Source organism: Trichosurus vulpecula, chromosome 7 (assembly GCF_011100635.1).
Source record: "Trichosurus vulpecula isolate mTriVul1 chromosome 7, mTriVul1.pri, whole genome shotgun sequence".
NCBI classification, from domain to species: Eukaryota; Metazoa; Chordata; class Mammalia; order Diprotodontia; family Phalangeridae; genus Trichosurus; species Trichosurus vulpecula.
This window is the reverse complement of record NC_050579.1, coordinates 61,239,955-61,254,895: the sequence shown is the minus strand read 5'-3', so window position 1 is coordinate 61,254,895 and position 14,941 is coordinate 61,239,955. Positions and strand designations below refer to the sequence as shown.

The following is a 14,941-nucleotide window of genomic DNA, read 5'->3' as shown; positions in this document are numbered from 1 at the left end:
AACCTTGTTAAATAGATTCTAGAGAATTATGTCCATTTTATAGATCAGGAAAGGAGAAAGGGAGGTTGTGATTTGCCCATAGCTACACATCTTGTCAAGTATCAGTCTGTCAACCAGGATTTTTTTAAGCATCTGTTTTGTGCTTAGCTCTGAGAATATAGAAAAAGTCAAAAAAGACTCCCTTTTCTCAAAGAACTCACAGTCTGATGGGAGAGACAACAGTCAAAAACTATGTACAAACAAGATATACACAAGATGAATTGGAGATAATCAACAGAAGGAGGAGCTAAGATTTGGGAACTAGAATTTAAACTGAGGTTCTCTTGACTTTAAGTCTCACAGACTCTTTATTAGTAGTAATTTTTAATAAAGCTCTTTATTAAGCATTGTTTCTAAAACCTGATGCTACTTTTAAAAAGTGGCTAAGCCATAAGTGTTTATAAGAGGAATGCCTTTTGGGGAGATAGTTTGTCAACTTGGTGCTTATAGGAAAAGTGTTCTATGATTGTTGTTCTTTCATTTTTCCTTCTATTTTCAGTTTGCGTAATCTTATTTTGGCGCTCAGCAACTAGTCATCTTTAAACCCTTGTATCTGTCCCAGGCTATCCTGTTACCTGCTTAGTGACCAATCATAGCATTTCTGTAATTCAAGCTGTTTGAACTGAATAACATTGTGTTAGGATCACTGTTGAATGTTCTGGTTTTGGTACAGTGCCCTATGTAAATGAAATGTCCTATTTTCCATGACATGTTGTTGTGTTGTAACAGGAGTTATTATATCTGATGTGAACTAAGCAAAGGATTCCAAAAGAATTAAGTTATGTTGGGCTCGTTCTTGAATTATGGCCCAGTTCTCTTCTTAGATGTTTCAGGAGGATTCAGCCTTTAGACCTGAATTCTTCCTTTGTTTAGTGGAATTAACTTAGATCAAGGCCAATCTCTGCATCAGGTTCAGAAAGTGGTTGATGTCTCAAAATACTGAAAGTAGTAATAGTCCTAAAAGTCAAAACAGAAATTGTTATTCTACGTATTCGTTATAAGAATTCTTTTCTTTTGAAGTCATTTAAATATTGAAGTAGTAACATAGTGCTAAAAGTCAAAACAAATTCTTAAGTGGAAAGAAGAATTTTCAGTGGGAATAAAGTGTTTTTTTGCCCTTGTTAAGTGTCATATAATTAAGTCCCAAACCACTTCCTCACCATGTTTTAGTTTATTCTATGATGCTTGAAATCAACTCCCTTCCCCCACCTTAATACTTAGACTTCTTGTTCTCCTATTTTTATTGCTTTGAAAATCCGCAAAACTTGCTTTGAAGATCCTTATAATTTTCATGCCTTTTTTTAAAAAAAGATCTTTTACTGTTAATATCCCTTTTGGCTACTTTTCAGGTGGCACAATTTTGATTTCATTTCACTGTGCCAGTCAAAATAGGAGCTGCACACAGCTGATACTCTGTCCCAGGTCCCAAAGTTTGGTTTTAGAGTATTCCTGGGAGACTTCTGAGGTTTCAGAGTCTTTCCTTAAACTAGAAGTTCTTATTCTTGGGGCCTGTGGACTTTTTTTTTTTTAACTTTTGATAATGTTTCGGTATGATTGCTTTATAATCCTATGTGTCTTTTATACATTTAAAAATATTACTTTGGGAAGGATTCATAGGTTTTACCAGACTGCCAAGGGTGTCCATGACACAAAACTGTTAAGAATCTCTGTAAAAGTGAAATAGGACCTTTTTTTTTAAAATTACCACAGAAGTGACTATTTAGAACAGTGACTCTAAGGAAATATGTCAGTATCAGGACATGGTGTTGGGTGTGGGCTTTTTACTTCTTGACTGGGAGTAGGAAGGTGGGTAGCCTTGTAGCTACTATGATGGCTTTTTTAGGGGATATGGTGTTATGATAAGTTTGAGGAAGTTTTTTCTGACTTGATTGCATTATGACAGTATTTTTCCAAGCAAAAATTAAATCTGTACAACCTTAAGTAACTACTGGGTTTTGTTGTCTGGAAGAAAGTCAACTTTGGTCAGTGACTGCTTTAAGGAAACTAATGTTACTTTCTATGCTGTAGGCATACAGCTGACAGTGGTATTATAGTAATTTGGGTCCACATTTTAGACCTTTTCCAAGTAGCCATGTTTATATCCTATTTCTCATTCTGTGGTTAATTATCCCGACCCTTAGCTTTTCTTTTCTCCTTTTTTGCCACTTCACTTTAACACTTAAGAAATCCTAGTTCAGCTTTGACTCATAAGCAACTAATGCTCATCAAACTAATATTTTCTTCAGATGATTTATAAATGTAAAAATGATTAAGCTGCCTTTTTGGATTGACTCAGTGGGATCGTGAGCACCCAGGTTAAATGAAGCACGATTTGAAAAAGTATTATCCTGCATAGCTTTTAGAACAGGTTTTAGAACTAGAAGCTTAATTTTTTTTTCTATCATGGTGGTAGGTGCTGTTATTATCCTTTTACTTTACAGTTGAAGAAACTGAGGCAGACAGATATTTAAGTGATTTGCTCAGGGTCTCCCATCTAGTGTCTGAGGTTGAATTTCAGCTCATATCTAGGGCCAGCAGTCTGTCCATTAGCTGCTGAGCTGTGCAGAAAGTGTAGCTTTTTTTCAATTTTTTTCAATTTTACAACAGAGGGCCTTTTGAGTATGTAGGGGGAATGGAGCATTGGTGAGGAGAGGGATCAGTATTATTGGCTTACATGGCACTTAGTGAACAGTGGCTCCAAAGGGTGATCAAGAGAGTTGCCTCTGACATTAGCTGTATGACCTTAAGCAAGTTTCTTAACCTCTTTGAGGCAGAATTTAGTCGGATCCTGTAAAATGGATATATTACCTGTAACACCTGTCTCATGGAGCAATTATGAGTACCTTGCAGGATAATGTTCAGAAAGTACACCCTTAAGATATTTTTCTTGTAACAAATACAGTCAATCAAAATCATTTCCTGCATTAGCCATGTTTTTAAAAAATATGTCTCATTCTGTACTTTAAGTCGGTTACCTCTGTCAAGAGGTGGGTAGAATGCTTCCTAGGTCCTTTGTAGTTGTGTTGAGCCATTTAGTTTATCTAATTGTTTATATAAGTCTTTTAAAGTATTTGTCTTTACAATGTTATTGAATAATTTATTTTTCTGGTTCTTTTTAACTTCACCTTCATCAGTTCATAAAAGTTTATACACCCAGAAGGTAGCCATTGAGAACTGAGAATTCAACAGAGCCACAGAAAGAGTGTGGAGCCGAGAGTGGAATGGAAACCAGGAAGCTTCAGAGCCCAGAGAACTGAGGGGGAGAGAACACAGGCAAGCAGACAGTTAGGATTCGTGTTTACAGGGAGACCCCAGTAGAAAGGAAGGTTATAGGATGACTTAGTTCCTTGCTATAATACTGTGTTATAATTTCCTTGTTGCTGCGTTGAGGTGGGCTTACCGGTTTTGTAATATAATTACTGCTATATCGAATTGGAGTTATTGGTCTTGGGATTTGATCCTCTGGTGTCTATATAAATGTTATACTTCCTCTGCCTTCTAGCTAGAGAGTTTTTCATACTTTGCAATTACAAACCATACAAACCTTATGGTCATCCTTGAGGTCATGAATCTTACCTTAGTGATACATCTTCCCAGCAGTTTTTGTCGGAAATGATTCCTTACCCCTGTAGGTGGGATCTTTGGATATATCAGACACTAGACTACTGTGTTCACTTCCTTCTATAGGTTTTGTACCTAATATACTCCACTATTGGATCTGTCCATTTCTTAACCAGTAGGAAATCATTTTGTTGATTAATGTTTTACAATATAGTTTGATATCTGGTACTGCTAAGTTTCCTCCTTTCCTACTTTTTTTCATTATTTTCCTTGAGTTTCTTGATCTTAATTTCATAATTTTTTTCTAGCTCCCTGAAGTAATCTTTTGGTAACTTAATTGGTATGGCATGGAATACTTCTTAAAGTTTTAAAGAAATACAAGGTATCTTTGGGGGCCAGAAAATTATTTGGTAATTAGAGCAAGTGGGGTGCAAGTGGAGCTCAGAATTGAGGTGTGGAATGCTAACATTTTAGAATCAAAGTAGGGTCAGGTTGAAAGCAAAGCCTAAAGTGATCTTGGAGTTCAGCAATAGCTGGAAACGGGTAGAATTTTTGTTTCTCTTTCAATTAACCAACTTCTAAGAATTCCATTTTATTGGCTTTTTATAAAATATTATTAGATCGCATAAAGAAGAGATCATTGAAACCTAGTCATTAATTTAAATCTTTTAGTTGCAAATAATTTGTTTAATTCACATTTTTAAAACATATAATTTCATCTGCTTAGGAAACTTAATTGGTACTTGTTAGGACAATAGTAAAAAAATTTCTCCTTATAATTGATTCAATTGCTTCTCTTTTGTTAATTAGGTAGTTATCCTTTTGTATCAAATGTAGCACCTTGTACCTTAGTACAGTGCAAAACAGATGGCCTTTAAATGCTTGGTGAGTGAATAACTTTTCAGTTTAACTAAATTTTTGCTTTATATACTTTATTCCATTGGATGAAAGAGCCAGTGAAGTCACTGTAGTCTTGCCATCATCTAATTCAGCTACAATTTATTAACTATTATGTGCTAAATGCTGAGAATATGCAGACAAAAGTGAAGATCCTTACCTTAAGGAGCCTCAGGTTCTACTGGGGGAAGGAGAAAAATTTATACATAGGTAAGTAAATTCAAGATAGTTTGAGAAGGAAAAAAATGCTAGGAAGTGCTGGCATCAGGAAAGAGTTCACACAAGGAGTTGGCAACTGAATCCTTGAATAAAGATAAAGATTTGAGGAGGAAGTTGAGGAAGTAGTGCTTTTAAGACGTCTAGTTCTTGTTGGTTCTCCTTCTAGTCTTTCATCCTTTCCCTTCTGTCTACTTACATTGCTACTGCCTTTGTTCAAGCCCTCATCAGCATCCTCTTGGACTATTGGAATACCTTCTTAATTGGTCTTCTTGATGTCAGTTTCTACCTTCTCCTAATTCATCCACTAATCAGCTACCAGGACAATATGCCTAAAGGACAAGTCTTAGCTTGTCAATCCCCAGCTCAGAAACCCTCAGTAACTCAAAGACTCTGAGTTGGAAGTCCATCCCTGAGCCAGGATCCCTCTGATGGGTCCTCAGGGCTCCTTGCCTCTTAGAGCAGAAATTCTTAACCTGCGGTTTATGGACATCCATGGAAAGATGTCGGGAGGTTTATTTACTTGGGTGGGAGAAATGTTGCATCTTTGCATTTCCTTTCATTAATTAAAAACGTTCTTCTGAGAAGGTGTCTATAGACTTTGCCAGACTGTCAGAAGAGTCTGTAAGATACAAAAGCTTAGGACCCCTGCCAAACTCTTTGACCAGATATTCGAGCCTTCTCACAGCCTGGTTCCATCCTACCCTTCCAGCCTTGTTTTGCATTACTCCCCTTCATGGACACTACATTTTGATCGAACCGAAATATTAGTTGTTCCCCAGACTCTGCGTTCCATCTCCTGTCTCTGATTTCTGCTACCTGACTTCCATGGAGACTTAGCTCAGGCTCCATGTCCTCTCAGTTTTTAGTGCCCTCTCCTTCCTTGTATTTACTTACCTGTGTACTAGGGTGATGGTGTTGAACTCCAATAGAAACCAATCTTTGGAGGGCATAAGCTGATTTAGAAAACCACATATTAATGTTATCTGTGTTGAATTATATTTTTATTTGTTTTTGTTAAATATTTCCCAATTATATCTTAACCTTGTTTGCCTATATTCAGGAGTTTTGCAGGCCACCTGGCACTTCTGCTCTGCAGACCATAAGCTACTTGAAGGCAGTGACTTTTTTGTTTTTATCCTTGTAACTCTGCCTATGATAGTACCTGCACCTAATAAGTGTTTAATAAATGGTTATTGAATTTTTTTAAACAATAGAATTTTATAGCTTAAAAGCACCTTGGAAGTTGTCTAGTCTAACCCTTCATTTTGTGAATGGCAGAGTGGTGTGTAGTGGAAAGAATACTGGACTTGGAGTCAAGAACAGCCTGGGCACAGGCCAGGTTAACTATTCTGTGTAAAGCCATCTAGATAATGTCAGAGCTAGGGCTATACCAGGTCCAGTGCTCTTTCCATTAATAACTTAAAAAACCCTCTACACATAATAATACTGTAAGTGTGAGAAGTCAGTCATACAACCATCTTGCCTACAGAGACTGTATATCTATCCCAGGTGAGAGGCCTGGTTTGGGGTTACTCACAAACCAGTGCTGAACTGGAGCTTACCTATTGTCTCAGTTGGGAGGCTGAAACTGGTGTCTCAGTTGAGCTCAGCAGTTCCAAGTTACAGTAGGGCTAAAGTTGACCTGGGTGTAAGTCTAGCACCAGTATGGCAAGCCCCTGGGAGTAGGATGGGAATTTAGGGAGGTGGAGGATGAGGAGTCAACCAGGCTGTTTAAGGAGTGTGAACCAGCACAAGACAGTAACAGAGCAGGTTAGAGCTTCTGGGGCAGCTAGGTGGCGCAGTGAGTAGAGCACCAGCCTTGGAGTCAGGAGGACCTGAGTTCAAATGCGGCCTCAGACACTTGACACATGTACTAGCTGTGTGACCTTGGGCAAGTCACTTAACCCCAATTGCCCTGCCAAAAAGCAAAAAAAAAAAAAAAAGCTTCTGTGCCAGTTAGTATTGGCCTTCGTCTGATGAATGGCTGCTGCACTTACACCTGGAAAAGATAGGGAGATCTAGCCCTCCCCCCCAAAAAAAAGAACTTGTGGAAGAATGAGGTCTTTTCATAGTTATTTAAATAGTCCCCAACATTCATAATGCTTGCAGAGAAAGAAAGAAAGATCTAGCCAGTAAACTCTAGCTGGGTCCCCTTTCAGGCAGCTCAGCCTACTCACAGGTTGTATTAGTCATTTGTTTTTGAAGAGGACCATGACATCAGGGAAATGATGACCTTTCTGTCTTTCTTTCTTGTCTTTTCTCCCGCTTCATTCTGAAGCTCATAGGTTGGACCACAATAGGTCCCTGCTGAAGCTTCACTTAATGGCTATGTTTTAACTGTTTTTTTTTTTAATTATTCTGGCAATATGAGTGACATTAATTAGACTCTCTTCTACCTCTCCAGTATCCTCTAACTCAGTATCTCCCTGCACTAAGTAGGCTGTATTTTGGGCCCTTCTAGCTTAGAGTGACTGTCAATGGTAACTTTCTCTTTGGAACAGCAACCCTGAGGCTCTTCCCCTCCCAGCTTGATTTTTTGTTCTTTTTTTTCTAATTAAAGGGGCCATCCAGGCAGGCAGCCTGGGGAAAGACTGAGTTTGGAAGTGAACATAGGGAGCAACTCAAACTGGGAAATAGAGGGAAGCATTGGAATTCTATAAAATGAAAATTGAACCTGTTATCTAGTGAGAGGATTTTTGGGGACTCCTCAAAGAATTTGGAGAATGATTATTTAAATAAGATAGCTCTTAACTCATTTAATAGTGACATTATTGGAGTGATGAGGGAGACTTAAGGGTGGGAGATTTAAAAGGTTACAGTAGTACAAGATACAATATGACCAAAACCTGGCTCAGAGACTTGGCAGAGTGATGGAGAAGAGGGGGTTGATAAGAGAAGTGTACATAAGAGGCAGGATTTTGTTACAGTTTGGTGTAAGGAAAGAAGAGAAGTGAGGAGTCACAGATGACTACTAGATTTCATGCTTGAAAGACAAGGAATTTGATGGAGGCATTTCCTGTAGTGATCGAGAAAGAAGCTGGGTAAGTAAAGGTTTTTGGAATAAAGGAAAAGGCATAATTTATCATTAAATTGTCATGGGAGGTACTTTGAAAATAAATCCTTCAGGTAGCCTGAGATGTTGACTTAACGAATGGTGGAAATGAACAGCTAATAAAGGGATAAGGAAATTTGTTTAGGCATTTATTAAGTGCTGCTTCTGTGTAGACTACTGTCATAGGTGCTGGGGAAGATACAGAGTTCAGATAAGCTATGGTCCCTGCCTGGTGTTTACATTCTAGTTGAGGGAATAAGACATATGCACAGATAAAAGTATGCAATAATACATGATGAGTGTATTATTCAAGGCCAGAGAGAAAGGGAACTGGGAATGTTTCATGGAAATGTGGTGTTTGAAGATAGATAAGATTTCAACAGACGCCGAAGGAGAGGGAAGACGTACTAGATGTATGGAGAAGCATGAGTAAAGGCAAGAAAGCAAAATCAATCAACAGACATTTATTAAGTGCCTACTGTGTACCAGGCATTGTGCTAGACATTGATAATATAAAAACAAGAGTGAATTAGTCCCTGTCCTCAAATAGCTTTCATTCCATCAGAGGAGACATGTACATATACAGGTATGTACAAAATAAATGCAAAGTAATCCGGGGGCAAGAGGAGCTTCTATCAGCTGAGAGGATTAGAGAAGAGTTCATGTAGAAGGTGATGCTTGAGCTGAGGGGGCTAGAGATTTTGAGGGAGTGAGTGCATTCTAGGCATAGGGGACAGCCAGAGAAAGTGCGCATTGATAGTGAGATCAAAGTGTCATGTATTGCCGAGTAGAGTGGAGAGGGACTTGAGGCAGAGAAACCAATTAGGAAGCTCTTGCAGTAGAGGGAGAGTTGATGAGGTCCTGGATTTAGGGTGATGACTGGGTGATTGGAGAGAAAGTGATAGATACAAGAGAGGTAGATGTAGAAATGACAAGATGTGGGGCAAAGGAGGGTAAGGATAAGATTAAGGTTATAAACCTGGGTGATGGTACACTTGATATAAATAACATAGGCCACGTTAAGGGATCAGATAGTAGCCTAGCATAACTGAAATATATACTATATGGGAGGAAAATAATATAAAATAAATTGGAAAGGTAAGGAGATACCAAAGAACCTTGAGTATCCAGCAAGGAAGTTTTCACTTTACTTGGCAGGCAGTAGAAAGCCACTGAATATCATCGATTGGAGAAATAATATGATGGTGGTGTTGTTAAGTCACTTCAGTTGTGTCTGACTCTTCGTGACCCCATTTGGGGTTTTCTTGGCAGAGATACTGGAGTGATTTGTCATCTCCTTCTCCAGCTTATTTTACAGATGAGGAAACCAAAGCAAACAGTGACTTGCCCAGGGTCACACAGCTAGTAAGTGTCTGAAGTTGGAAAGAGAATCTAGGAGTGTGGTGTCTGAAGCCAAGGCGGGGAGTAGTCTTCACTATCCTATGTTACCAAGGAATCCAGGAGGATAAAGACTGAAAAAAAGGCTGTTACATTTATGGTGAAGAAGTCAGTGGTGACCTTTGAAAGAGCAGTTTAAGTTGAGTGGTGGAAATGAATAGGTTGTAAAGTGTTTAGTAGAAAGTGAGTTGGTGGATGAGGAAGTGGAGGCATCTGGTGTAGAAAGCTTTTTCAAGAAGTTTATCCTAAAGTAGGGAGAAGAAAGGTGGGTTAAAAACAGATAGGAGGAACCGATGGAAAAGGAGAAAAAGAGGGAATGTAGTGTAGTATAATAAAAAGTGAACTGACTGAGGAATCACAGATCCAGATTTAGAAGCAATTGAGCATAATAACAGTGTTAGATAAACACAGTGAGGCCAATTACTGGTGTAAGGGCTCACTGTCAGCCAAAAATTGCTGGGAAAATTGGAAAGCAGTCTGGGAGAAATGAAGCTTAGACCACCATCTCACACCATATATCACAGAGAACTCCAAACACAACCTAGCTATAGGAGGTCCTCTCATAAACAGAGTATTAGGGACGGAGATACCTTTTGCAGTCATTGATAGGGGAACAGTTCTTGACCAAAGAAGGGATAGAGAAGATCACAGAAATAAAATGGGTATCTCTGAATAGGTAAAATTGAAAGCTTTTTGCATAAACAGATTAGTGAAATTGGAAAGCACTTAATTTGGGATGGGGGAGCCCACAAAGGAACTTTTGCAGCAGGTTTTTTTTTTTTTTGATCAAGATTTCATATCCAGGATATAGAAGAAACTGATTAAAATTTATAAGAATAAGAGCCATTTCTTGGTAGATAAGTGATTAAAGGGTCTGAGCAGGTATTTTTCAAAAGGAGACATGCAAACTACCAACAGTCATATGAAAAAGTATACCATATCACTAATAAGAGATATGTAAATTAAAACAACTCTGAGGTTCTGCCTCATACTCATCAAATTGGCAAAGATGACACCTGTTGGAGGGACTGTTAGGAAGAAAGACACACTGATGGACTATTGGTGGACCTGTGAAGTGGTCCAAGCTGTTCTGGAAAGCAATAGGTAATCAACAACTTGAGTGTTCTGTAGCCCTTTAATCAAATCCACTGTTTTGATCTTAGGGGTCTATATACAGAAGGTAACTAGCTTTGCCAAAAGGTAAGAAAACACAATGTAATGAGCTCATCTTTTTTTCTCCTTAATAAAATACTTTATTTGTAGTAGATTGTTAAGCTATACTAGACCTATACCACATGCTCCTCAAATATTGTTTTGATGATGCTACCTGCGTGCTTTATCTGTACTCTATCTTCCTTTTGCCGAACTGGTAGTTTTCTAGCATAGCGTAAATAGTATAAAACAGAGGTGTAGAATTCTTGAATACCCAGATTAAAATGTAATTGGGAAATGATTAACAAAATGAATACAAATACAGTACAGCACAGATAATGTTAATTTGTGGTTTTCTAAATCAATATGTAGAGCTGGGAGCTATTGCTATTTGAGTTTAACACCACTGATGGAAGCACTGGTTCTTTACACATAAGTTTGAGTGCTATAGTGAGATAACCATACTCATTAGATACTCTTTTGATAGTTAAGACTGGGGGAAAATTACAATTTATGACAGTGACTTATTTGTACAAAAGTATATCATGGTGTTTTGACTATATTAGAGCAAACCCTTTCACTCTTAATCTTAAATTGTTGGATATTAGAGAACTAAACAGTTTGTGATCTAAGTCTCATTTTTAGTGATCATCAGGGAGAAAAGTAGATGAGAGTGTGTGAGCAGGAAGTCTACAGATGGTGCAGAGAGGACTGAGTCTGATCTTATACAGCATGGGTTCAAATACTAGTTTTGCCACGTGGTCAAGTCTTTGTACGTCTCTGAGCCTCAGTTTCCTTATCTGTAAAAATGAAGGAGTTGAACTTACTAGATGATACCACTCAGCTCTAAATTCTGCTATCCTATTAACTTAAAAATATTGTGCTGGATATTTTTGATTCTGCCTTATCATTTAATTCCTAAATTCTAAACTCCAGAACTGTGAGTACCAAGAACAAGGTGAAATAGATGTGTGTGTACTGACGTACAAAAGAGAATCTCTTGAGTTGTCCCTTCCATTGGGTAAATTGAGGCAAATACCTATAACTAGCATCTGCCTTAGTGATTGCAATGCCTTCCTTGAATTGGGGCACTGGTGTTAAATGTGTAATTGGTAGAGTCTTACCCCAGATTGGGTCATTTGTGGACTTGTTATCCACTTGTGAATAACACGTGCTTGGGAGTTAGGAACTCTTTAATTTTAGGTCATAGAGTAATAGTAGACTTGACTATGGTAAAGGCCACCAGCATAGAAAGTAGTATTTTCAGGTGTAGTGGAAGGACCACTGGATAGAGTCAGAGGACATGCATTCAAATGCCAGTTCTGACATTTATTTAGCTATTGCCCTTGGAAAATCACTTAATTTTACTGGGTTTCAGTTTTCACTTAAAATGAAAATAATGACACTTAGAGACCTTATCTCAGAAAGTTGATGTGAGGTGTTTTTTAAAGCTTGAAGCACTATGCAGATGTGAACCGTTATTATTTGCTTATCTGTGTAATACTTCTCTGTGGAAGTATGTTTTGCTAGTAATACCAAGATCAGACCCTAAGGCACTGTGATAAGTTGAATTTTGTGGTTGAGCCATTCATACTGAAGTCTGATAAATATTATTTTGTGACAGATAATTTGAATAAGATTTTCTACCTAAAATGTTTAATAATTGAGAAATTTAAAGTATATCTTCTGTGTATTTCAGGTGCTGGCGAATCTGGTAAAAGCACCATTGTGAAACAAATGAAGTAAGTTAGAATGTGACCTTTTGTAAAGCTAAATTTTCTCACTTAGTATTTTAAAAATCTGTGGTATATTTTTTCATCTTAGCAGTAGTAATGGATTTTTATTTTCTTCCTTTTTTTATTTTTAAGAATCATCCATGAAGATGGGTATTCCGAGGAAGAATGCAAACAGTACAAAGTAGTTGTTTACAGCAACACCATCCAGTCCATCATTGCAATTATAAGAGCCATGGGACGACTGAAGATTGATTTTGGGGAAGCTGCCAGAGCTGTGAGTGTTTCTCACTGTCTTTAAGCTTCCTCTTTTTCAGTAGGTCCTGTTCATAGAGAGGCAGAACTTGCTTCATCTGTCAGGAAAAAGACTTGAAGCAATAGCATAGGCCATGTGGTGAGTATGGAGCAACCTGAGAAGCCTCAGCAGCCCGCTGTAGTAGGTGCCACACTCCAGCTACAAGGAGGAGACTGGAAAGTGCGAATGAATGTTTGAATGCAAGGTGTGCCAAAAGTCTGTAATTGCTTAGAATGGCACCAGTACTCTCTGAACACCCCGAATTAACCAGTTTTTTCAACCATTCCTCTCATTTCATGGTCATTCTCCATTTTATTTGAAGGGAGCCACTTTAACAATTTTGTCATCTGAGGAGGTGTTTGCCACTCTGTCTTGTGTGTGGAGACAATGAAGGTAAAAATTGGTCTCCAGGAAAAGATAGATTGGGACTAAATTTGAAAAGTATACAAATAAACTAAATTTTAGTGGAAAATTTTGGACTTTAAGAATTGTGTACATACTGTGTTATGTTTTAGACTATATTAGGCATTCATAATCTATTGATTGACTTATTAATGAGCTCCAAGACTTAAACAGTCTTGTACTACATTAATAGAAGTATAATGTCCAGTGGGTGAGAGGCCCTCTGTACTTTTTTCTAGTCAAAACACAGAAAATATTGTATTCAATTCTGGGAGGAGAGGGGGTGTATCACATTTTGAGAAGTGTATTAAGCTGGAATTCTAGAGAACGGCTATGTAGACAAATTGAAAAAATGTCATGTGAGGATCCATTGAAAGAACTGGGGACATTAAGCCTAGAAAAAAAAAAGACTTACGGGACTACAATAATTTATTTTGAGATATTTCAAGGTCTGTTATGTAAGAGAGAACTTACTTGTTTGTTATGATGCAAGAGGGTAGAATTAAGATTAATGGGGGAAGATGCAGAGACAGATTTCAGTTCCATGTAAGGAAAAACTTCCCAAGAATCAGAGTTATTGAAAAATGGAGCAAACTAACCTTAGGAGGTGGTAGGTCTCTATTTCTAGAGGTCTTAAAGCATTAACTGGATGACCACTGCTGGGGTTGTTATATAGGAAAGATTCCTGTTTAGGAATCAGACTATGGATTAGACTTTCACAGGTTAGACTTTGTGATCTCTGACTCCAGCTCTGATTTCGCAATCTAAGTCTTTAATCAAAATGTTCTCATTCCGTTGTGGGACTTTGTTGACATCATCAGTAATTGTGATGGCTAGAAACAGCTCTTCAGGAAGACGGAGACGAGTTAGAATAGCCTCTTGTAATTGACGGTCAGTCAGCATTATTTGAGGTGCTGTCTTAACCTTGAGTCTAGTTGGAGCATAGCTTGTATACATGAAATGACTTAAGAATATGTACCCCACAAAGCATTGCATCAAAAAGTACAGTTTAATTTAGTTACACTTTGAATATATAATTGTTGAAGGGAGGTAAAATTAAAGAAGTTGTCTGAGTCATGTTGGGTTAGTAGTCATTCATTCATTCAACAAGAATTTATTAAGTACTTTCTTTGTGCCAGTCATGATGCTGGGCTCTGGGAGTACAAAGGCAGGAAGCAAAACCTTTCCTGTTCTTGGTGTTAATTAGGGCAGAGCTTCTTCATCTTTTGGGTGCCATAGCCCGCTCAGGCAGCCTAGTGAAGCCTCTGGATTCCTTCTTGGGATGATGTTTTTAAATGCATAGAAGACAATACACTGGATCACATTGGACTCTAAATTATATTTAGATGTAGCTATCAAAATATTTTTTAAAAAGTGTGTTCGTGGACCCCAGATTAAGGATCTCTATGTTAGGGGGAAACAAAATGTTCAAAATGTAGAAGAGTCAATACAAAGTAATTTCTGGGGGAATAGACAAGAGGAGATAGCACCTAAACTTCACCTTTAGGGAAGCCAGGGACTCTGAGAGGTAGAGGTGAGAAGGCAGTGTGTATGGAGTATAGATTGGGGAGAGAGTGAGCTGGGGCCAGGTTGTGAAAGGCAGTATAACCAATTGGTCAAGGCAGGCTTTTGGTAGGTGGGAAGGGGAGAAAAGAGAACCAGAGGGTTTAGTACTAAGAAGAAATATGAGCAGAGACAGGTTTAATAAACGGAAGGAAAAATTACATTTGTGCTCTTAAGCAGCTGGTGGCAGCTGGAGCGCTGGACCTGGAATCAGGAAAATCTCGAGTTCAAATGTGGCCCCAAGCAGTTACTAACTACGTGACCCTGGACAAGTCACTTAACCTCTGTTTGCCTCAGTTTCCTCACCTGTGAAATAAAGATAATAAGAGCATCTGCCTCTCAGGAGTGTTGTGAGAATCAAATGAGATAATATTTGTAAAGTGCTTACCACTGAAGTCAGCACATTGTAGGCACTCTGTAGATGTCGTTTTTAATCATTTCAGTCCTGTTCGACTCCTTGTTACCCCATTTGAAGTTTTCTTGGCAAAAGTATTAGAATAGTTTGCCATTTCCTTCTCCAGCTCATTTTTACAGATGAGGAAACTAAAGCAAACAGGGTTACTCAGCTAGTAAGGGCCTTGAGGCCAGATTTGAACTCATGAAGATGAGTCTTCCAGACTCCAGGCCCTG

The 14,941-nt window shown here is 38.2% G+C and overlaps 1 protein-coding gene across 1 annotated transcript in view; it reads left to right on the top strand.

The window, feature by feature from the left end:
• GNAI3 (G protein subunit alpha i3) overlaps window positions 1–14,941 on the top strand; it is a 44,335-nt gene that overhangs the window by 14,917 nt on the left and 14,477 nt on the right. Inside the window, exons 2-3 of the mRNA XM_036766491.1 lie at window positions 12,018–12,060; window positions 12,187–12,328. Of these exons, the coding sequence (XP_036622386.1) occupies window positions 12,018–12,060; window positions 12,187–12,328 (185 nt within the window). The remainder of the gene's footprint in view (window positions 1–12,017; window positions 12,061–12,186; window positions 12,329–14,941) is intronic.